Here is a 24679-nt window from a genome sequence, read left to right on the forward strand (position 1 = left end):
TTGAATATAGAAGATCTTCTTACGCCTGAAGGTCAGCTACAAGTCTGGATCAGGGTATCTTTTCTGAGAGTTTGTCATCTTGACTTTCTTCTGGGTTTTTACTTCAACATTGCCATGGGAGGTACAGTCCATTCCTGACCTATATTGTTTCCATAAAGGGAGATAGATGCTCCTATGACAGTTCTTAGAATCACCTACTCCTTTTGCATCTCGTACATAGAACATCAGCTTTTTGAGTGAATTAAGCATTGTCCTTATGATGAAAAGTCTTAAATGTTTGCAACTGCATCAGGGTTTAATGTGATTCACTAATGCATTTACCTTCAGTAAGTTTGTTGTTTTGCCAGTTATTCATATTACATTTTTAACATTTTTAATATTGTATTACTAGAAACTTGGCTTTATTTGCATCCATAGATCATAAACACATCTCTTTTTTGTTTTACTGAAGAACCCATTGTAAGGGCGAGTAAATCCTGTGGAAAATGGCCTTCAGTGATCTTACATCGAGGACCGTGCGTCTTTACGGTAATTGGATCAAAGATGCTGGTAAGTAACCAAATTTCTTAACTATGGCTCATCCTTCTTTTTCCTGTCAGATTCCCATATTTAATAGGATTTCATTGAAACAGAACGAGAGACTTTGCAACTTAACACTCCCTCACTGACACCCCACATATTGATTTTTATTACTAGTTAATGAAGAAGTGTCAAAGATTTCACTGAAGATATGTACAAAGATAGAGGTACACAGGTGACGTTCATTACAATGTTTATAATAGTGAAGATAGCTTTAATATCCAAGGAAGGGAACTGGTTAATAAATGATGGTACATTCCAACTCAGTAGCCATTAGAAGTGATTTTGGAGGCACGGAGCTCTTAGGCTTGATTCTGCCCTAATGCTCCTAAGGGAAATAACAGTTACTGCCAACAGTGGCTCTGTCCAGGATGACTCTTGAGTGGGAAGGGCCGCAGCCCCCAGGGGCGTATCAGAAAGGATGGGGAGCGTTTCCTAGGGTAACCCCTGAGTAATTCTAGAATGCCCAGAGTAATTCTCCCCTTGCCCATTAAAAAAGGAAAAATCAATGTTGCTGAAGAACATTTAATGCCATAGCAAGAAGTTTAAAATACATTAAATGAAAGCAGCTTATAAAACACCACATGTATTTTTTTTGTGAGGGTTAGCAGTTATCTCTGTGTGGTAGGATTATGGGTAATTTCTATTTCCTTTTCTATGTCTGTCTAGATGTTTTTAAAACACACAAATGTGTGTTGCTTTTATAACTACTACGAAATGTGTTAATAATATAACAAAGGTAAATTTTTTTTAAATAGACAGGAATCAGCACGTTTTAGAGCTGAGATGGACTTAGGTATCATGAAAGCTACCTCCTCATGTTAGAGTTGGAGAAACTGAGGCCCAGAGATGTGACCTTCCCAACATCATGGTCAGTTGTTAGCAGAAAAGATTAGAACCTATGTTTCCTGATTAGGATTAGTATTCTGACATTTCACATTTGAATTACTTTCCACATATTCACCACCATCACCACTTCAGATTAGTTCTTACCCATCAATTAGAAATCACATGTTTACCAAATTCAGGAGGAAAAGTGTCACCTCTTTATACCTACCACAATTGAAATTATATTCCAATTTACACTGATTTCAGCAAAGCTACACTGTTTCATGATTGCTGTCTTTCTCAGTAGACTACTGAAGACCAATCTTATTTCACTGAAAAAGGTCCTAACAGTTTTGCCCCTGAAGAATGCCAAGGACCTGAAAGAGATCCCATAAATAAAGAAGCTTCACTCTGGTGAATGGAGAGTTAAGGGAATTTTTTATATTTTCTCATTTTTTTTCTTAGTTTTTCAACTTATGTAATGGTGCAGAGAGTTATAGGTTTCTTTAGAGGTCATCTTTCTCTGAAGGTTTACAGTAGTTCTCATAAACTCAGTAATTTAAAAACTAATTTTTTTGTTTTGTTCTAATGGTTTTTATTTTTATTTATTTATGTTTAAAAATATGAATATTTTAATTTCTTTTCAAAGTAGAGGTGTAACTTGCTACCTGAAGTCTCACGATTTAACCTTGAAAACCAAATATATTTGGGTATATTTTTTAAAATAGACCTGTTTGGAAGAATAGATCCCTTGCTATCCAACTCTTGCTATTAACTATCCCAATTGCAGGAACCCAAGAGATTCAGGTAATCAATATCCTAACTCAAGAGCCAAATAGATTTAGACGATGATGAGTATCTATAATAGTGCTAGAAGTATAAAATGTTTTAAGATGAACTACTTCTGAATTCCACTTCCACTTTTATTCATGGGTCAACCCTTTATTTTTATTAGGAATACTTACATTGGAAAGCCCAGTAATATTAGGTCAGAAAAAGGAATGACAAAGGGGTGGAGGTGGTTAGGGAGAGGCAAGGAGAACCCTGGAAGCAGTGTTGCAAACAGTGCAGGGAGGAGGAGAGAGAGGCAGGTGATGCTACCAATCTGAAGCTAAGCTAATTTAAAGTCTTGAGAGAAGAGGGAGGGTAGGGATGTGTAGTGAGAAGACCTAGATTTAAGTTCTGACACTACTGTGAACCAGCTAGGTGATCTTGAACAAAGTATTTATTGTCTGTGGGTTTCAGTTTCTTTGTTAGCAAAACAGAGATGAGAATGGTATCCACCAGCTACCAGACAATAGGCATGAACATGCTCTGTTGTTTGGGAAATATCCCAACACAACTGGTGGTGGTGGTTGATGACTGATAGAGCATTTCCATCTTCAGACACGTTTAATATAGCATATCATTTTTTAAAAAAGTTTCTTCACATTTTCTTTTCCTGTCAAAATCTAGAAGGGTTAAAATATTTTGTGTTGAGATTTATAACTTTATGAGAACACTCTCGCGTGTAACAGGAGAGGTTTTTTGCTTCTGCTTAGTGTGGTATCGATCTCTGAGAGCCATTAGGAATCATTTCTGGCCATCTTAGTCCAGTTTTACTTTGCCTGCCCTCTGAAGGTCTGAGCCCATGATCAAGTGCCAAGAATTTCAAGCGTATTCTTGGCTTTGGCCCTAATCCTGAGTAGGCTTCAGAAAACTTAATGATATTCATTGGATTTCTGATTGCTAGAGAAGTGGGGGTCATGCATAGTTATTTCATGTGGAAAATTCCACAGCTACAGAATTTTAAAACGGTTTAATTAATACTTAAGCTATAAGAGGGTTTATTGTGATTCTTAGATATGAGATGTCAAACCTTGAAACAATGCTATAACTTTTTTTTTTTTTTTTTTTTTTTTGCGGTATGCGGGCCTCTCACTGTTGTGGCCTCTCCCGTTGCGGAGCACAGGCTCCGGACGCGCAGGCTCAGCGGCCATGGCTCACGGGCCCAGCCGCTCTGTGGCATGTGGGATCTTCCCGGACCAGGGCACGAACCCGTGTCCCCTGCATCGGCAGGTGGACTCTCAACCACTGTGCCACCAGGGAAGCCCTGTAACATTTTTAATGTTTGAAAAGCAACTTTCCTTGCCTTTGAATAATAATGATGATGACTTTTCAGACATAGTTGTGATTTTTTTGCAAGAAGACGATGTCTGAGTAAGATTTGCTGCCACTCTGAACCTTTAGTACTTGACAAAGTATGAGAGGTACATGTTTGCTTTTCCTTCCAGCTTCTTCATCTTATTGGTGCTTAGACTTTTAAAAGGGTGTACTCTTTGAGCTAGTACATGCTACTTAAGAAGCGAACACACTCTTAAAAGTAGTTGGTGGAAAAGTTCATTAATATTCTATGTATGTGGCCCTTGTACTCTCCTGTACTCTCTCTCTTTAGAACGCTCTTAGAAAAGCATTATCGGGCTAGTAATAAGTCAGAACTTTGGTAATCACTGGGTCATGGGCTCTCAGACAGCCTGCCCTCCCATCCTCTGCCTTTATCTTGGTTCTGCTCATAACACTTAAGCCCAACTCCGATGCTAAATACAAGGTACATGAAACTCTCCCTCCCTCTCTAGGGAAAACAGAGCTCACTTGACCCCTGATCATTTTGTAGTTTGTGGGATCACAGACTGAGGCAGAATTAACTTTAAACATTGTCGAGCAGCCCCCTCTACAAGCCCCTCATGGAGTCACCAGCCACACCTGGCTTGTAGACATCTCATCACCAGGAACCTCCTGCCTCACATAGAAGTGGGCTCCCTGTTCAGAAAGGTATCACTGTTGCCGAGAGAGAAGGCAGGAAAAGTGAGCAGTCATCAGAGTCGTGGACATATTAAGACTCTGAATTTTGTTTGCTCAGCAGGGAGAGCTAATTTAAGCAGAGGAATAATCTGAGCAAAGCTTTACTTCTAGAAAGTGAATTTGGCAGTTGTATAGAGACAAGACATAGCAGATTGGGTCAGGAGGCAGGGACATCACATAAAAGATTATTGCAGAGCACCTAGTGAAGAGCACTGAGGACCTCAGTGTGGGTGAAGGAAGCACTGAAGCCCTGGTTTATAACGTTGATGGTTCATCACGGTCACGTTGGCAGCTTTTTTCAACATACAGATGCCTGGGACCCATGCCGAGTCTTTTTTTTTTTTTTTTTTTTTGCTATCTGGTTTATAAATATTCCAGAGGTGATTCTGCTGTGCTGACAAAACTGAGATCTGCTGAAATAATAGTAGCCATGCTTACTGAGCAACTTGAGGTTGTGCCAGGCTCTTTACTTAAAATAACTCACTAAATCCTCTCTGAGCTACATGCTGTTTTATGCCCAATTTACAGATAAGGAAACTAAGCACAGAGAAGTTAAGTTGGTGGCCCCAGGTCACATAACAAGTCAGTTATGTGAGAGCCAGGATCAGAGCGCAGACTGAAATAGGATGAAAAAGCTTGGTGTTTTGTTTTGTTATTTGCTTTGAAAATAATATGAAATTAAATTAGCTAGCTTTTCCTAAAAGATAAGATTTAAAAAAAAATCTGTAGAACTGGAAAGTCACACTCAGGATTCTTAAAAAAAGGTGTGTGCTTAAAATGTTAAATTACAGGAAAAATGATTTATTTAAATCATTTTTAAATAAAATGAGCCAGACCAGCATGCGTTTCCTGGCTTTTTGTTTCTCCTACTGCTACCAGCAGAAGAACAGAAATATGATGTCATTTGATACTCGCGTACCACCCCTTCCCCCTCCCCTGCCACCACTGAGCTAATGAAAGAGTACAATAAAATATTTCTAATTCAGGAATTCCTTTGCTGACAAAAACAAAAGCCAAAAAAACTAGTTTTCAATCATGCCCGTGATGTCCATTAATAACAGAAACATTTAAAATTCCTTATAAAGAAAAAGAAAAAAATAAAAATCACCCATATTGTCCCCATCCAAAGGTGATAATGTTAACATTCTTCCAGAAGCCTTCTTTTAGTATTGGTTTTAAGTCTTTATTTCATTGGAGATAAAAACTAGACATATTAATATGGTTTATGATGTTCATATATTTAAGGTTTGGATTACCAACTGATGGAAAAAAATCCGTCATTTATAAATTTATTTTGGCAAAGGGCTATCTTTCCTAAACGGTGCTCCACAGAATGTTAGTTCCACAAGGTGTTAAATAGTATTCTACAAAAAATCAGGGCTCCATGGCCAAGTAAGTTTGGGGAATGCTGCATACCACCATTCTCATCTTGGCAATTCACAACAAACATGAAGCACTAAGAAATCATGCAGAAAGGCACTTGTTTGTTTAACCTAGCATTTCTAGTAGCCTTTCTCCACTTTTTGTGGAAAGACTTTAAATAGCTTTCTTATATTGCATAGTTTGGGACATGCTTGGATAGGATACAGGGTAAGGCACAAACTCATTTTTCTCCCAAGTAGTCAGTTTTCCTATTTACTGAATCGTCTCTCCCTTCCTGCTGGCTTATGAGGCTTTCTTTATCGTACATTAAATTCCTAAATATCTTGGGGTCCCTCCTAGAGCTGACTTTTGGCTTATGTATTATTTCGAGATAAGGCATCTGTCAGTATTTTTGAGGGAAGCCCATGTGAGTATAGGATAAATCACCTTTAATAGCTACAGCCATGCCCTGGTATATCTGAGTATCAAATGTGAACTTTCCAGCAATAAAATTGAGACCAAGTGAGTCATCAGGTGTGGAGTCTATTGAAGAAATGTTTGCATTGGGTAGGAAGTCAGACTCGAAGGGATATTCAACGTTTTTTTGGTAATTGGCCACGTCATTAGCAGTGTCAGTGGGCAAGGGCTGTATTCCCCCCACCCTTTGTCCCAATTAACAAGAATGATGTTGAGTCTTGATTAACCTAAGGTTAGTCAAGACTCAATTTTGAGTCAGAGGTACTTGGAAACTTGTGCATACATATTTTCCTTTACAATATTCTGGCTTCATGAGGCAATTTAGTAAACGTACACCCGAACTATTTAAGATTATAGAATTAATCACATTTCATCTTGAGTTGCAAGTTTTAATTGATCTAATTCTCATGGCCTGGAACTAGCAGGGACCACATGAATTTCTTTTTTCCATGGTTGTGAGGCTAGTACTTTTTTGTTTGTTTTTGTTTAAAATATCAGATTGGTTAGCCCACATTTTGGACACCTAGAACCCACATTTTAGATACTTAAATGATGCTAAATCCCCTTTCAATTGTATGATACAGTATACAGAAAACTTTCCCCCAGTTTTCTTGGGGAAAGAAGAAAGTTGAGAAAAAGCAAAACCAAACATATTTATATATATAAAAGCATGTCTGGATGGAGAAACTCTAACATGTTACTGGTGGTTATAGACAGATGATAAAAGTTTGCTGGGTGTCTTCTGTTCTCCAGATTCAACTGTGTACCCCTGGTAGAATGACCAGGATGAACTACATCCATGGACTTGCTCCCCTGCCCTCTGGTTTCTGGTTGAGTTCGGCGACTGGAGAGAGAGGGAGGAGGGTGAGGCTGGGGTATTGATTTCCCTGGCCCCTTATTTGCAGGTTTGCTGTGCGGGCTGAATCCCTCAACTGAAGGTCACAGCTCCTCACCAGAAGGGCTTCTCCATATGGCTCTCTCCTGGGTTCTGGTAACCACTACCTCCTTTTGCCCTTTGAGCCTCACTGTTTCGAGCTCCATCACAATTCCTGGTGATTTCCCTTGGCACATCCTAAAAATAGCAGCGATCATTGACCAAATAGTCCACCGTCAGCGTTAGGATCTAGGTGCTCACTTAAATGCTGGTTCCTGTCAGTTATCTCTTGGCTAAATGGATGTGCACTTACACCTTGTTTTTCTCTTAGATCCAAGAGTTGAAGACTGGCTCCTCATGTCCTCACCTCTGCCACAAACCGTCATCCTGGGACTCTATGTCTATTTTGTCACATCCCTGGGACCAAAGCTCATGGAGAATCGAAAGCCCTTTGAACTCAAGAAAGCGATGATAACGTACAATTTTTTCATAGTACTCTTTTCTGTGTATATGTGTTATGAGGCAAGTGTCTTCAGTATTCCTAATGGGAGAATTTTGCCTGAGTCTTTATGTTTGTCTGTCATGATGTTTCTTGTTAGGACTGTAAGGGTAACTCTCCAAAATTTAAGAAATTTCAGAAACTTAGCTCACTAGAGTAGGTGTTTGTCAAAGAATTGTTATATATAGACCAGATATTGAACTCCTTAGAGGATCTCAGTATAGTCTGCCTCACAGGTGGTGAGAAAAATTAAGTCCAGGGACTTGCATGCAGTTAGCCATAAAAGATGATTGAATGAGTCCATAAATGTTAAATTTTAAGGAAACTCAGAGGTGGAGAAATTAGATAACTTACCCAAAGTAGTGTAGCTGGTAAGTGGAGGACTGATATTTGAATCCAGGTCGGTCTGACATCAGAGCTCATCCTGACTCTAATGAGTTGACATCATCATGGTAGCAGCTTTGGGTTCTGCATGCCCTGATGACCTGTTAGGCGGTAGACTGTTTGGTTTGATTTAGCTGGGCTTTGTGGGGTACAGAGAACTTAGACTCATACAAAGCAGTAGGTGAGGGAAGCTGTCCCTTAACTGTCAATAAGAGAGGTGGAGAACTTCTAGGACCCGAAAGCAGACTCATGAATGCCCTCTCTCCCTTCTGCTGATTACAAGTCTCAGCCACCCTCCCTTACCTGCTTTTCTGGGATTTCTTGCTTCTCTTCCAATGCTGGCTGGCTTCCTCATCCTATTCTCCTTACTTACTTCCTCTGCAGCATAGCCTATACTTCCTCACAGCTGGGTCCCAGGAGGGCCTTGCATGACCTCTCCAGCCTCTCTAGACACCATGGCCTCTGCACATGCATCCTTCCAACCTGATTCCTGCCACGGATCCACCTGATCAGATCACCTTAAATCTGCTCTGGCCTCATTTCTCACAGCCTTCCTGAAGTCTGGACTTCCTTTGCTGCCTTCTACTTTATTTCCAAAATTAACTCACAGGCCACCTTACTCTCCTTTCTGGAGCATAAGCAACTGAAAGGGAAGGAGTAATAGAATAGAGCTAGGGAGCAGAAAAAATACATGCTTTGGGCAAGTTATCAGAGATAGGATATCGCCTACTATAGGACAGTGCTAAGACAGACCTGGAAGCCAGGAGACCAGGGACTAGTTAGTCCCAGCTGCACTACTAACTAGCTACCTGATTTTGAACTAGTCATTTAAATTCTCTGGGCCTCACTTCTCTCATTTTATAGAGTCAGGATTGACCTTGTCTCTCAGATCCCTTTATGCTCTGTGTCTGGTTGTACCATTGAATGTGATGTCCCCAAATACATTTCTCTGGAAGGAATCCAGTTATAACCAGTAAGTTTTGGTTTCTATTTTAACAATTACACCATAAAAGGTTTGAGAATATCTGAATCTGAGAGTTTCTATTTCCCATTAACCAGTAATACTAGAGTAACTTATATGCAGTTTTGGGGTTTTTACCTGCCAAATATAAATTATTACTCTTCCTTTGTGAAAGCCTAAAATATAGACATATATGTCAAAAGCTCTGCAGGCTTTTGGAATGTTCTTAAACTTAATATCAGGAAAGCATTAAGTTCTACTTTCTGTTTAAACAAAGACTTTTGACAGCTGAGCAGCACGTCACCTCCAGGACACATTCAAACACATGGTTTATTGGGTGGGGCATGATTACATTTGCTCTACAGAGTGAACCCCTCTACTAGGGATGTTAGGGTAAATATGAGTAAGGTGAGAGAAGTACATCAGACTAAAGGAACCCACATGCCTCATTTTATAGTGATGGTTTGAGTGTGCTAGTTACTTGGCACCAGTCAAGAAATAAAGAGAGACCAGTGAAGACCCTGCAGAAGGCTACATCCCACAGCTTCTCCTATTTGGTGCAGCACTTGTTTGGCATAGGGTAGCATGGGGAATCAGTCATCCCCATTTGAGTGGATGGACTTAGAGTGTTACTTGCATCAGTCAGAAGTGAGTCCAAGTGCAAAAGAATAGGAAGATGCTCACTGACAGATCAGGATTTTGTAAAACAGATTTAACTATTTCTGTACCACATTCCCTTGTTCCTTTGAGAAAATTCATTGACTTGTTTTTGTAAGATACTTTTCTCACCCATGATATATATCTTATACTTTTCTGAATCTTAATTCTCAAGACTTCATAATTTACCAAGTTAATAGTGTGATTAATTTATATTACAAATCAAGCTAGGAGCTAGTATCAATCAAAAAAGATAGTGTTTTTAAATACCACGGTCTAAGTAGTTTTTCTTTCTCCTTCGTTTCTTTTCTTTTTACCATTAAAATGTCATTCTGATTATGCCTCATAAACTTTTGCCTTTAGAAGTTAATTTACTGTAAAGTTGTCATTTCAGCTTTAACAGTAATTAAAAGTGCAAACTTGTAATGTAATGGAAAATGATATAATCCTTATGCTGAGAAAGAAGACATCCTAGGGAAGATGTTGGCATTCGTGAGAATAGGACTCCAGAGAAGAACTGGTCATATTGTCAGAACACTAAATTAAGCCAACCATTTAATATAAATGTTAATTTTAAATCAGAACCCTTAGTTTTTCATTTTCAGGTACTGCTTTAAAAGACCTCCCCACTGTCAGACTGAAAGAATGTCAATGTAATCTTTGAGTTAAGGTCCAGATTTATCAACAATAGGCTTTTTCTTCTCACCACTAGCCTAAGGTCAGTTCGTGGGTGTGTTGGAATTAAGGCTTGCCAGACTGCACTTTCTTGTTAGTATTTTCATCTCTTACTTGTCATGTCAATCCAAAGCAAAACTAATACGTGAGTCTTGTATTTGGTCGATCTTGATTTAAAAGCTGTGGACTATCACTTCACATTACATCTACTAGCCGAGACAGGAAAAACCCAGTTGATGCAGCCATCGGATGAGTACATTGAGAAAGTTGCTTTGCTCATTTATTTGTTGACTAATTGCAAAGGCTGGAAATTATCAGAAAAGACTGATTTCAGACTTAGTCACCCCTTTGAGAGTACACAGACATATGCACAAGCACATAGAGATGTACATAAGGTCAAACACTTTTCGGTATTTGCTGTTCAAACAAAACATTCCTAGTATTTTGTTCTCCACTATATTAGAATAATCATCCCAAGAAATAGGTATTTTAGTTAGTACGCAGTTTATATAAATGTGACTTTACAATTTTGAAAACTCTTTTTTTTTAACATCTTTATTGGAGTATAATTGCTTTACAATGGTGTGTTAGTTTCTGCTTTATAACAAAGTGAATCAGTTTGAAAACTCTTGATGCTTTGATATCAAGCGAGTTCCTGGTTTGTAATTGTTCTAGCCTGCCTTTCCTTCTGCACTGACTGCTGACTCAGCTGAGAATGTAATGAAGAGACATACTCAAAACTACCTTCATTGTAGCCGTTGAGCAAATATTTCCTTCTTTAATATGCATGTGCTCTCTTGCAGTTTGTGATGTCTGGCTGGGGTACAGGTTATTCCTTTCGATGTGAAATTGTTGACTATTCACGCTCGCCTACAGCATTGAGGGTAAGTTTCTTTTTGGAAAAACTTGTACCACAAAATCGACGTTAAAACTTTTTGGACTCTATTTGTAAACACTGAATGTGAAATCAGAATGGGTAAATGACTCAATTATCAGAATATATGTGTTGAGAGAAAAAGCTAAAAATTACAAGAAAAAAATCAAAGAAATTCAGGTGTGTAATTTTCTGTAAAATGAAAACTGGTGCTTTTCTTTTTGAATTTCTTGGATTTAAAAGTAAATTTATGTCTGGTTCCTCAAAAAACAGAATTACCATATGATCCAACAATTCTACTTCTGGGTATGTACCTAGAAGAATTGAAAGCTGGGATTCAAAGAGATATTTGTACGCCAGTGTTCATAGCATTCTTCACATTAGCCAAAAGATGGAAGCAACCCACATGTCCATCAGCGGATGAATGGATAAACAAATAGTGGTATATACATACAATGGAATATTTTTCAGCCTTAACAAGGAAGGAAGTTCTGACAACTGCTACAATGTGGTTGAGCCTTGAGGACATTATGCTAAGTGAAATAATCTAGGTACAAAGGGACAAACAAATACTGTATGATTCTGTTATAGAGGTACACAGAGTAATCAGATTCAGAAATAGGAAGTAAAATGGTAGTTGTCAGGGGCGATTCACCAATGAGGACTTACTGTTTAATGGATACAGAGTCTCAGTCCTATAGGAGGAAAAGAGTTCTGTGGATAGATGGTGGTGATGGTTGCACAAGAATGTGAATGTACCTAATGCTACCAAACTGTACACTCTAAAATGGTTAAGATCGTAAATTTTACGTAATGTGAATATTGCCAAAATTAGAAAAAATAAAATTTTCTTCCATGTAAAAATAAATAAATAAATTCATATCTATGTGTGTTTCTGCAGATGGCACGCACCTGCTGGCTTTATTACTTCTCCAAATTTATTGAGCTCTTAGATACTGTGAGTATATAATCACCACATTTGGTAAATGTTTGATGTTTCAATGAAAACAATAAACTGTGAGTGTACAGTTGTCTTATAACTTTGGTTATCTCTCTTCCTCAGGCAAACCTCATATTATCTTTTACTTTTTATTATCAGTTATTTTAGAGAATAGGATAAACTTATTTTTCAGTCTTTTTCAAATGCCAAAAGATTTTTCTTATATATCTACCACCTGGTTAAGATAAGAATGTAACTAACACATATACTACAAAGCTATGTCTCTATATAGATGGATGACAGTTGTTTTGTGAAGTAAGTTCAAGAAGCAAAGAGCAGAGAATATGTTGCCTTTGGTTCTTTATAACAAAGCACTGTGTCATCCATATTCCTTTAAGAGGATAAATGCTTCAAAATTCATAAACTTACACTAGAATGTTAGCTTATCCCTGGAATATCAGTAATTTTGGTAACATCAAAACGATTTCCATCTGCCTTTCTGAAGTCCATGTTTACTGGTCTTCTCCCTTCCTGAGTATCAACTCTGACTTTGAGTGACTAGGCCTGGGAAAAGCAAGTGCCATGGATTAGGATCCATGATGAGAGGAGAAAGCCATGCACCTTTATTTCCAGAAACAAAGGAAAGCTGGCTATTTATTTTATCTCTGTGGCATGTGGATCTTATTTATCTGGAATCAGTTCGGGGCCTAAGACTGACACGTGTTTTCTCTCTTCAGAATATATACCACTACATTTCTGGTAGAAAATTTCAACATGCTTTACCTTCTCAGCTGGCTACACATAATGTTAGAATTAGAAAGGAGAATTTAGTGAGTGTAGAATCCAGTGGTTCTCAAACTTTAGCATGCATTAGATTCACATGGAGGACTCATTAAAAACACATGTGCTTGGATCCCACCCTCAGAATTTCTGATTCAGTACGTGTTCGATGGGGCTCAAGAATTTGCATTTCTCTCAAGTTCTCAAGTGCTGTTATTGCTGTTGGTCCAGGGTCCACGCTTCAAGAACCCCTGCTGTAGTCCAGTGGTTCTTAACTGCTGTGGTGCTGGAGACCTAACTGCGTTAGAAAACAAAAACCTGGGCCCTGCCCCCAGAGATTTGGTGTCAGATGGTCTGGAGTTAGAGACCAGGCATGGTTATTTAAAAACAAAAAACAGACCTTCTTGGTCATTGTAATATGCAGGCAGGGTTGAGAACCATTGACCTAGCCTGGAGCACTAAATCTGAAGAGAAATGGAAGCCAGAAAGTTACAAGACTTGTCCAGAGGAACGCCACTACTGACTAGGACTAGGACCCCAGATTGCTGGTTTATGGCTTTTTCTGTTGCACCGTGTTGCCTTCCTCCACGTGCATAAGCAAAAGCATTTTGACTTCATTGTTCCTGCTTTGCATGTTCTCAGTTTCAGCTTCCATAAGGAAACTTGCTGCTCTGTGTTCTTCCCTGAACCACATTTCTCAACTACTCTTAGGAATGCTTTTGTTTCTGCTACTCTGTTTAGTCCTGTACTTAGAAGTCTAACTCATCACTGGTCTTCTGCATTTTGAATATTTTTGAACATTTAATTCTGCTTGTGAATATTGTTTTGAATGCCCCCTCCACAAAGCCTTCCTATTCTACCTCTTTGTTTGTCGTTTCTGTAAACCACTGGATACATTCAATCTGGATGGTGCCTTTGTTGCCCTTCTCATTTTTCCTAAGCTGCTTTGCTTTCTTTTCCACCCTACTTCCCCAATTAACTCTTCAAGTATTTCCCTCTTCCTCTTTCTTTAATAATAATTTGCTAACTTCTGATTTGCTACAAGTCCTCTTTTAGTTTGCTTAATCCCTTATCTAACTTGGTAGGATGTGTTAGTTAGGGAGCAGTGTAGAAATTCAGTCCTAGGACTTAAAAGTCTCTGCTTCCCCATATATTTCAAAATCCACGTGGGTTTTTTTTTTAAACCAATAACATTTTTTCAATAATTTTTGGTCATATTCTTCACTTTATATCTTTGATTTTTAAATCTTCATTCAATATCTTTTCACCTTTTTATTGATTCTTGCATGACTAGGCATCATACCTAAGTTCTCTCATACTTATTAGCTTTTGAGCTGCCTCTTGGAGAATCAGCTGCTTCTATAGGCATTCTGTAAGGCAACTCTTTCAAAGCACATTACAACATGGAATAGTTTGCACTTTGCCAATAGTTTTGTAACACTAGATAAATTATTGCATGATTTTATATGAACTTGATTTTCTTTAAATTATTTCAGATCTTTTTTGTTCTGCGTAAGAAAAATAGTCAAGTGACTTTCCTGCATGTCTTCCATCATACCATCATGCCATGGACCTGGTGGTTTGGAGTCAAATTTGCCGCAGGTAGCCAAGGGAGAGTTGGGATCATGTGTTATAATTGATTACGTTTCTGTATGCTATAAGCATAAATTCTGTCCTTAAACGTGATTTAAAAGAATCTCAAAACATCAAAGAATCACTTTGATCAAACTTCTGACTTTCATTAATTATCTGAAACATAAACATAGGACTCCTAACTAGATCTCCCCTCCACCCCCCAATACTCTTTAATGTGTAAGACTTTTGGGTATAGTCTTCTACACATATCCTTTAGTTGTTTTGTTTGGATTTTACTCTTTTCCTATATAGTTCTATAACTATTTTTAAATAAATCATTAACAAACAAATAAAATGGCAAAATCCTTGGTTTTATAGGAATATAGTTAGATAACTTATTCCTTGTGTGTTTCCAGGAAGTTAGAATGTTTGTCTCAAGTTCCATGTCTTCTTTGCTTTCAAATTTCCAAAAACGGATACACATCCCAGTCCCTAACAGCTCTGTAAAGATGTGTCAAATTGCAGTTTTCCACCTTCCCTAAACATCCTTCCATAGTAAAGGATGTTTTGATATTGTTTTTTAGGTCAAAAATAGTTTAACTCAAAAGCTTGGCAAACAGGTTCTTTAGTTGGTTTTGATTTTATGCTTCTCAACATCTAGAATATGAGAAAACAGAAAGGTAAGTAATTTTACCTATCATAAATTTTTTAATGAGTGATATCCTGAAGGATATAGTCTTACTAGCAAAAGTTGTTTGGGGGATTTATGTATGCTAGTTTCTTCAATTTAAGAAGTCTTCATGTAAGCCTGCAGCCCATACTAGACAAAGCTTTAACACTTCTGTGAAGAGCTCACCTCTATTGGGTATTCTGACTTGGTAAGACTAAAAGGAAAGAGAAACCACAATTGAGGAACTCTTGTTTGAGTTTTAGACTCTCTTGGCATGGGGAAAAATTCTGCATGTCTCAGAGCATGAGGAGACATGGATAAGCCAGTGGCTAGAAGAAGATGGCAGAACCTAGGGGAGCTGGAAGGGCTGTCCCTACCTTGGCCTAAGGGCATCAGATTTTCCAGCATGTAAAGTAGCTCCTTGCCCAAAATTGGCATTTATCTGTTGAGGATGTTTTTTTAAAGGAAATGTAGTTGTTTTTCTTATAATGTATATGTGTTAATTTAAAAATTTAACTCACATTATAACAAGATAGTCTCATCTGTGTCCATTTTACAAATTGAAGGTAGATATATTATTTAATCTCCATTATTTTTCTTTACTTTCTGTGTTTTTATTTTCTCTCACATGTATATTGTGCCTCTCAGTTCTTTCTACAGTGATATTTCTTAACACTATTTTTTTGGTGAAAATTAGAAAATACCTAAACATCCAGTAATAGAATGGTTATGATGTCTTGTGTTTATAATCATGAAATGCAAATGATATTGAAAGACATTTAGCTTAAACTTTTGTTAAGAAGCTTGGCTCCTAAATTACCAGAAATAGATGACTATTCTTACTATTCTGTTTTTAAAGTATGCTAGACAAGGTGTTTTCACTCCCTTAGAACTTACTTATTCAGATTTCTTCCCTGAGACCAGATTATTCTATTATAACACTGAAAAATAAATATAGATTTAAAATATATAGGAAGACAATACCCCAAAAACAATGATTTAGAGAAATCGACACAAAAGTGGTCTCCCTCTCCTTCTTTTTTTTTTTTTTTTTTTTTTTTTTTTTTTTTTTTTTTTGGGGTACGCGGGCCTCTCACTGTTGTGGCCTCTCCCGTTGCGGAGCACAGGCTCCGGATGCGCAGGCTCAGCAGCCATGGCTCACGGGCCCAGCCGCTCCGCGGCATATGGGATCCTCCCAGACCGGGGCACGAACCCGTATCCCCTGCATCGGCAGGCGGACTCTCAACCACTGCGCCACCAGGGAGGCCCATCCCTCTCCTTCTTTATCCATCTCTGCATTTTCTATTTTTTCTAGTTTGAATATCTGTTGGTTCTATAATGGAAAAAATAAATTTTATTTAAGAATAGAGTTGCGCATTTTTCTAGTTTCTCTCTTTGAGTCCACTGATAGTCTAGTTTCCATTTAAAAAACAAGCAATGCTTTCAATAATGAACATTTAAACATAAAATATTCCTCAATTTTTCAATGTTACCATGTACATTAAGCACTTTTTAGTGGATTCATTGTCCACACCTCAATTCCCCTTCTGCTTTACAAAATGTAAGTGGTAGAAAATAATGTTTTCTTCTCTCTCATATGTTCCATGAGTTGGCACTTCTGCTCAGTCTCATGTGTGGAACCTAGTAAACTCTTGTACAGCACACCTGATATCTATTCAGTGACAAGCACAGCAACAAGAGCTGAGGTATTCCCAGAAGTGTGGTGTGGCATTGGCTTTCATTCCTAGAATAAAACTGTCCAGTTTAAACTGTCCTTTCAAAAACTTGAGCACAGCTGATCTCTATCTAGTATTTAACTTCCTGTTTGCCTATTGTACTCCTCCCTGGGATAATAGCAATCCACCTTTTCTTTTGAATGTGATGAAAATATTTCTGAGGCAGGTTTTTATATTAATTATGTATATACTCCCTCCCAGAGATATGGAGAGTTGTGATAATTACCCAGGTGGTTCCTTTATTTTTTTCCAAACCAAAGGAGTAAAATGTGATGGTACTAATTATAATTCATCCTGAGATGTTTGCTTTTCAGAACTATTATAAAGAAGAAAACAAGCTTAGAAAATACTTTATTAGAAAAGCCTTCCAAAGAAGATATGAAAAGCATTACTAATTAAAATGTGATTATTTTTGGTGAACAAACATTAAAATAACTTCTCAGAAAATAATCATTACTAGAGAAAATAAGCAAGTTAATTTGATTTGATAGCTTATTTTGATCAGTAACCCTTACTGAACACTCTTAGCTACACTAGTGCTTTGTTAAATTCCTGTCCGTAGGAGCCTCATTTTAGGACATTTAAATGGTGAAAGTTTCTGAGTGGAAAATAGAACTCTTCTACCAAAAAATGAGAAAGGTGTCTTAGTGAGAAAGGCTCAGTCTAATGTAGTTCATTATCAAGCATGAAATAGATTTCCTGTGTATATGTAATTGTGAGACAAATGGACTTGAGAGGTATTTGGCTTGTCCCCATGTTAAGCAGCTTGACTCCTAATCTATTCTATTTTTAAATTAGCCTAGAAAAGTTGTTTTCATACCATACTAATTTATTTATTCACGTTTCTTTTGGGAAATAAGACTAATCCAAATGTAAATAATAAAAGCTGGAAGGTTGTTAATAAGCTTCATTAATTCAGTTTCTTCTGACTTGAAATTTGTGATAATTACAGGATTAGCTGAAATTTGATTTACTTACTTAGGAGAGGAAAGTTTATGAAGCACAGTATAGCAGAAAAGAGACTTTAGGGGAATATTTAAACTACTTAAAAGTAATTATTTAAAACAGGTATTTTAAGGGTGTACTTTGGCAGTGGTAGTATTTAGAAGAATCTAGCATTGCTGCAATTATGAATGATTTTAAAAAAAAATAATTATTTCTTCCATGAAACAATTTTTATGACATTTCTCCTTAGAAGATTGTGGTTGAAGTAATAAATTTGTATTTTGCTTTAAACTTTCTATAACTCATAGTGTTGATGAATTCAGTCCTTCCTCTAACATAGGCAAATCTGTGAGGTATTGCTTAATTTCTGAAATTAAAGAATATTAGAATAAATAAAATAGCATATTTTGGAGAAAAATTTAAATTCTAGGTCAGCATTACTAAGCTGAATCAGGCTGTGCATAAAGAATGAAGATTCTTTAAGATTGTGCATCTTAGGAAAGAGACACTAGGGAAGAGTTTTGGTTTTTTTCCCTACCATCAACTGAACACTCTGTTATCCCTTCCACTGTACTACTGATCCAGCTAAAGACAATTGTAACAATCTTTGCTTATATTCCCCCCAGGGTCCTTTTCTTCTATTCTAAATTGAAAGTGATCAGTGGGAGATGTGGTGAGATTAGAAGAGGAAAACCAGGATAGGAAGGCACAATTGATAATAGTCAAATAGAAGCAGTAAGGAAAGATGATTTAACAATTAATAAATGTTTATTTTGGAAAAACAATGATTGATTAAAGCAAACCCAGCACAGCTTGGTAATGAAAGCCAGTGGTTTTACTGCCAAAAGTTTGTGGCACTTGGACTTCCCTGGTGGTTCAGTGGTTAAGACTCCATGCTTCCACTGCATACTGCAGGGGAACAGGTTTGATCCTTGGTCAGGGAAGTTCCGCATGCCATACAGTGTGGCAAAAAAAAAAAAAAAAAAAAAAAAAATTGTGGCACTAAAAGTATTTATGGAAAACTATTGAGAATGGAAAAAGTTAATTTGATTCCACACAATATTATGTAAAATAATATTCTTAGTGGCTTTATTCATAATAACCCAAACTGAAGACAACTCAAATGTCTTTTAATGGGAGGATGGATACATTGTGATGCATTCATATCACGTAATACTACACAGCAATAAAAAGGCAATCACATGGTTGAATCTTAAAAACAGTATGTTGATTGAAAGAAGGTAGCCACAAAGAATACATCCTGTGTAATTCTATTTATATGAAGTTTTGTAACAGGCAAAACTAATAGTTGATGATGGAATTCAGAATAAAAGTTACATTAGGAGGAGTACGTTCTTGGAAGGAGCACATGGGAACTTTATGTGGCATCAGCAATGTTCTATATCTTGAATTTGGTGGTGGTAACATAGGTGTATACATATGTAAAAAATCATCAAGTTGTACACTTAAGATTGGTGTACTTTGTGTGCTTTATATATGTTAATTCTCACTAAAAATGAATTGGATTACTATTACTTAGCAATATATTATATTTAAAAGGAAGTCAACTTAGTTTGTTAAAGTAAACCCAAATCATAAGACTATTTTAAGGTTAAGATATCACAGAATAAAGTCATGCTGATTTATTTTACAAGATTCGTATTTTAGTTTTACTAACTGGATGTATTATCCAGCTCCCTCTAATTTTATAGCTATTTAACAATAGTGATATTTCATATATATTTTTCTTCCTACTAAAATTAAAGAAATAATTATACTAAAATTTCAGTTCAGACAAAAATATGTCTCATTTTAAGGAACAGTGCCCCTATTTTACAATATTTTTTTCCAGGTGGTTTGGGAACATTCCATGCCTTTCTAAATACAGCTGTACATGTAGTCATGTATTCCTACTATGGACTGTGTGCATTGGGACCAGCCTACCAGAAGTATTTGTGGTGGAAAAAGTATTTGACATCATTACAGCTTGTGAGTAATTAATTTTCTTTAAAACCAGGTACGAAACTAAACAGGAGTCCCTTGTCTTCCTTACGAATGAGGATACCAACTAAAGAGCAAAGTTTACAAAACACAGGGATATAAATTGTCTGGCCTCTTATGGCATCCCATAATTGTCCTTTCTTTGTTATGTGAAATTTTGTCAGGAATTTTATTGAAAGCAAAGCCTATTTGGTAGCCAAGAGGCTCAGACAATTAAACTAGCGTGTGTATCTTTATACTATTTTATGCATTTATATAAAATAAAAATATTTATGTTCAAAATTATGTGAACCTTATCATACATAATATTAAATTAGGAGTTAGACATTCCGTATTCTAGATCTAAATGACCTTGAGGGAATGTAACTTTGAGAGGATTATGAGCCTTCCTGTGTACCTGCCTATCTAGTCCTAACATTTTTAAGTCTATTTTTCCTCCAACTAGTAAAAGTACTATGGGAATTAAAGATGTAGAATGGTGGTGTAATATACATATTGACAAAAGTGACAACACCCTAAATAACCAACCATAAGGAAATGAAGAAGTAAATTATTTTAATTCCTGCTTGGGAATATTACAAAGTCATGAAAATTATTCACAAGTCCTTTCTTTTTAAGCATTTTTTATGATTGTAAAGTAATATATCCTCATTGCAGAGAAATTAGAACATCTATACTGCATATATTATTTTGTATCAGGCTTTTTTTTCACTTAACATACTCTTAAATGTTGTAGAAACTTTTTAATAATGTGGAAAAATACTTATATAGCAAAAAGAATACATGTTCATTATTTTTTCAAATATGTTGATAATATTTACACAAACACATCTGCATAGAATGTTGAGGATGCTGCTTACACTTTCTAAGGTTTCATTTTCTCGTCTGCAAAATGAGAGGAATAATTGTATCTACTGCGCAGGAATGTTCTAAAAGTTCCTTAAGATAATGCAAGGAGGGCTTCCCTGGTGGTGCAGTGGTTGAGAGTACGCCTGCCCATGCAGGGGCCCACGGGTTCGTGCCCCAGTCCAGGAAGATCCCACATGCCGCGGAGCGGCTGGGCCCATGAGCCATGGCCGCTGAGCCTGCGCGTCCGGAGCCTGTGCTCCGCAACGGGAGAGGCCACAACAGTGAGAGGCCCGCGTACTGCAAAAAAAAAAAAAAAAGATAATGCAAGGAAAGCTGATGATTATAACAGGAACAATGTGAAAATCTTAACTATGGTTATAACAGGATAGATTGTGGGTAATCATTATTTATTTTTATGTATAGATTTTTATTTTCCAAAATTTCCACAGAACGCATGTTGCCTTTTAATCATGAGAAAAAATATATCCAAAAAATCTGGATGTTAGCCCAAAACATGTCCCTTTTAAGACTGTGTAGAACGTTCTAGAACACAGAGCCCTTGGGCATCGCTAGGAGGGTCACCAATGCTCTCTCACTCCTTGCAGATTCTCTGCTGCGTTGGCAGATAGGATGTATTTTTTATCTATGACGGTGGAGGACCAGTGGCAGATATGAGGACTTAGCGATGCTTTGGCTCCTACAAAATAAGCGGGGCTCTAATTAGAATGTTTTTATTCCCCTCCCCACCAACGGAAATATCCAGTCTAACAACAGGACAGAATGTTTGAAATCAAACTGCCCTAGAAAATTAGGCCATAAGGTAGTGGTCCTGTATGCATTTCATCGGTCAAGGACTCAAGTCAGAGACTGATGGTTCTCTGAGTGTGAAAGGGCTGCTGCACTGCCCTGCTCCAGGGACATTTACATAGCTCCCCCTGGAACTGTGCACTTTGGCAGGACTGAATAGTAGTTCCAAATTCCCATCTGCATTTTGACATTGCTCCACCCACTGTCATTCCCGTAGAGGCTAGATTGAAAGATAAAATTCTCTGTCCAACAGTAGCCTGGATGTGGTTGGAGAGTGTTTAAACATAAGCAGACAAAGAATGCATTAAATAATTGCTCCATTGTGACTCTTCGTAGCTAAACAATACTTTTCATTCTTCCGTCTGTTAGGTCCAGTTCGTTATTGTCACTATACACATAGGCCAGTTCTTTTTCATGGAGGATTGCAAGTACCAGTTTCCAGTCTTTCTGTACATCATTATGAGTTACGGGTGCATCTTTCTGCTGCTCTTTCTCCATTTTTGGTACCGTGCTTACACCAAAGGTCAGAGGCTACCCAAAACAGTGAAAAATGGAATCTGCAAAGACAAAGATCACTGAAATTCAAGCACAGCATAAATCTATGAATAAGACTGCTATCTTGTCTTCCTTGACAATCAAGAGATATTTCCATGTGCAGTGCATTTTGTATATTTTTCAAAACCAAGAGCTTGTATTTTTATGATAAGTTATTGGGGTTTCTGATATTTGAGAGCCCAAAGCTCCCAGATAACAGTCTTCTGATAATTAGAGCCTAAAGCAGCCAGTTTTTCAGCTGCTTTTAAACCTAATCTAAAGGTTTTATTTAACACATTTTGTTAGATTGAAAGAAGGATGTGAAACAGTATAGTACTCTTCAAAGAAGTCCAGTATAGATGAAAAATATCGTTAGATATTTTGAGCACGGACAGAGATCCATGCCGTACAGTAGATTCCTTCTGCCGGGTCTGGAAACCTTTAACTGTGGGCTCTGGCTTTGTTGCTTGTTGACTATATTCAGAAGACACTGTATTTACTCTAAACTTAAATTCTCATTCTAAAGAGCTAATAGGGTGAACGTTAAGTGTATTTTTGATCAGTTATCATTTAAAATCACTAATGGTAATTTTTAATGGATCTCTTGAGTAGCCGGCACCAGTTTTGCTTATAAGACTTCCTCACAACGCTTTTGTTGTGTAAACTGTTTAAAAGTGACAATCCTTTAGGGTAGTACATTGATGCACTTGAAACTAAGGTTAAGTTATTATTTTGAAAACAAGGTGATTTGTTCTGATGGCTTAATGAACACTTTGCTATTACCGTTTTGCAATGAACTTTGTATATTTTGGGAAAGAGGTGAATTTATCAATGGAAAAAATAGTTGTCTGTAGTATTGTAATGTCACTTTCTAATATCATGGTTTAAAGGATTATCTTGGTTAAATATATATTGGTTAGGTGTGTAAATGTTCATATCATTGGCACACATTAAATGATTTTAGACCACCCAGGGATGGGTTAAGAGTGGCTTGTGAAGCAACTGGAAGCAAATGGTGGCACAGAGATTATCCAGGGAAGATCTGGTGATAAGGGTCTCTCTCATAATGAGAGTGAGCAAGAGAGAGACTGTATAATAGTTATTGTTACAGATTCACTGCATGGAAAAATATTTTCCAGAATTATGAATTAATTAACAGCCTAGAATTCTTTTTTTCAAACTTATAAACTATATAATGAGGGACTGAAATTCATTTTGCATAGCTCTCATTTCTTTAAAATTGCTACTTTCTAAAAGTCATATTTTCTTGTTGGAGAACCCAACTACTGATCAGTAGAATTTTGCCCAAGAAACAGCAATATTTGGACATTTCTGAATTTTTCCACAGTGTTTTTTTTTCTTGTTCTATTTTACTTGATTTTGAAGGATTGCTTATGCTTGTATGACTGTAAGCAATTAGTACCCCAGTAATTGTGTAACGCACAGTGATACTTATTGTACAACAAAGCCTGAGTTTTTACCAACTGTAAACTCCTGTAGTTAGGTGTCTCCCTCCTAACCCATTAATCTGTACCATGGCCTTTTCTCTTCACACTCAGCAAATTAGTAAGGTTATTTGCCTTTAGTGACTTCACTCGCTTACAGTGTGAGAATTTGAGGGTTGATAAAAGGGGAGATTTCATTTTTTTTTAATAAATAGTAAAGAACAGGAGAGCAAAGCTAAAAGAAACAGCAGCTCTAATTTATTTCTCTGTGAGAGTCTCAGGGTTCCTTAAGTGTTTTCCTATTTTTCTCTTCAAATCCAGCCTGTGCTAAAATGAGGAGGTATGGTAGATGCTGTTACACATACACATAATTCCCAAAGACCCCAGTAGGGTAAAGACCAAAAGGAAGCAAACCTAAAAGAAGAGAAAACAGGAGGGTTTGTTTCTTCTCTTGCATACTTTCTGCCCTGCACTGTACAACCCCTCCTTGTCTCCCTGTAGTCTTTAAAATGTTTGCTGTGCCTGTGAACTAACAGCAACATGTGACAGAATCACATTCTACATTATATGAGTAGGAATGGAGAGCTAGAATGTTACATGAAAAGAAATCACAGCTGGCAGAGGTCACCTCCGTATGAACATCAGCAGATTAGAAAGGCTATCTGTAGGATTGGATGGGCATTGTTTTATTAAACAGCTCTGTGGGTCACATAGAGTTTGTGTTGGAGTTTCATCCCACTTTTCAGGACTTCCTTGCCTTTGGGTTTGCTTACCTAACAAATAAAAAGGCCAAAAGGCCAGCTGCAAAATCTGGCTTATGACATAAAGCTCTATGAATCCTTTAGAACCTATATCTATATTACAAATAAATGCAAATGTAAAATTTTAAATATCTGTGGGACATTGCCATTTTACAGTCTTAATTGAGTAGAATTCTTAACTGAGCAGACTACATTGTTACATAAATTATAAGATTATGATGTTATACTTCTTCAATTATCCCTTATCTCTGTTAACTACTTTTAATGACTGTGGAAAACTCTGTGGATACTGTCAAAGCTTGGATTTGGTTTTTGGTGTGTGTATTATAATAAATATGTGGTATCACATGCACATGTGTGTGTCTTTCATTTTGGAATCTAACTGCATATGTTTGCCTGGATAGATGGTGTTTAATATGAATATTCATTTAACCAAATCATTTTACACATTTGTTGTACACTTGTTATGTTCAGAGCCCTGTGCTAGACATTAGAGTGATACAAAATACAAAGATGCCTACCGCATAGTTGGGACCTCCTGGAGCTTGCAGGCTGGCAGAGGAGATTATGTTACAGGGAAGTATATGATTGGTGCCATATGATTGAAAGTCATGGCACTTAGCAA

General features: G+C 37.1%; 1 protein-coding gene across 1 annotated transcript; it reads left to right on the forward strand.

Annotated features, from left to right (window-relative positions):
* Nucleotides 1-485: 485 nt before the first annotated feature.
* Nucleotides 486-21893, forward strand: ELOVL7 (ELOVL fatty acid elongase 7; the record flags this gene model as incomplete). Its single annotated transcript, XM_079703661.1, has 7 exons — nt 486-549; nt 7293-7483; nt 10941-11021; nt 11913-11969; nt 14228-14333; nt 19510-19646; nt 21684-21893. 7 exons carry the CDS (start codon nt 486-488, stop codon nt 21891-21893), a joined length of 846 nt encoding a protein of 281 aa, XP_079559787.1.
* Between the last annotated feature and the right edge of the window lie 2786 nt (nt 21894-24679).

This window comes from Hyperoodon ampullatus (assembly GCF_949752795.1).
Source record: "Hyperoodon ampullatus genome assembly, chromosome: 4".
In the NCBI taxonomy this organism is placed as follows: Eukaryota; Metazoa; Chordata; class Mammalia; order Artiodactyla; family Ziphiidae; genus Hyperoodon; species Hyperoodon ampullatus.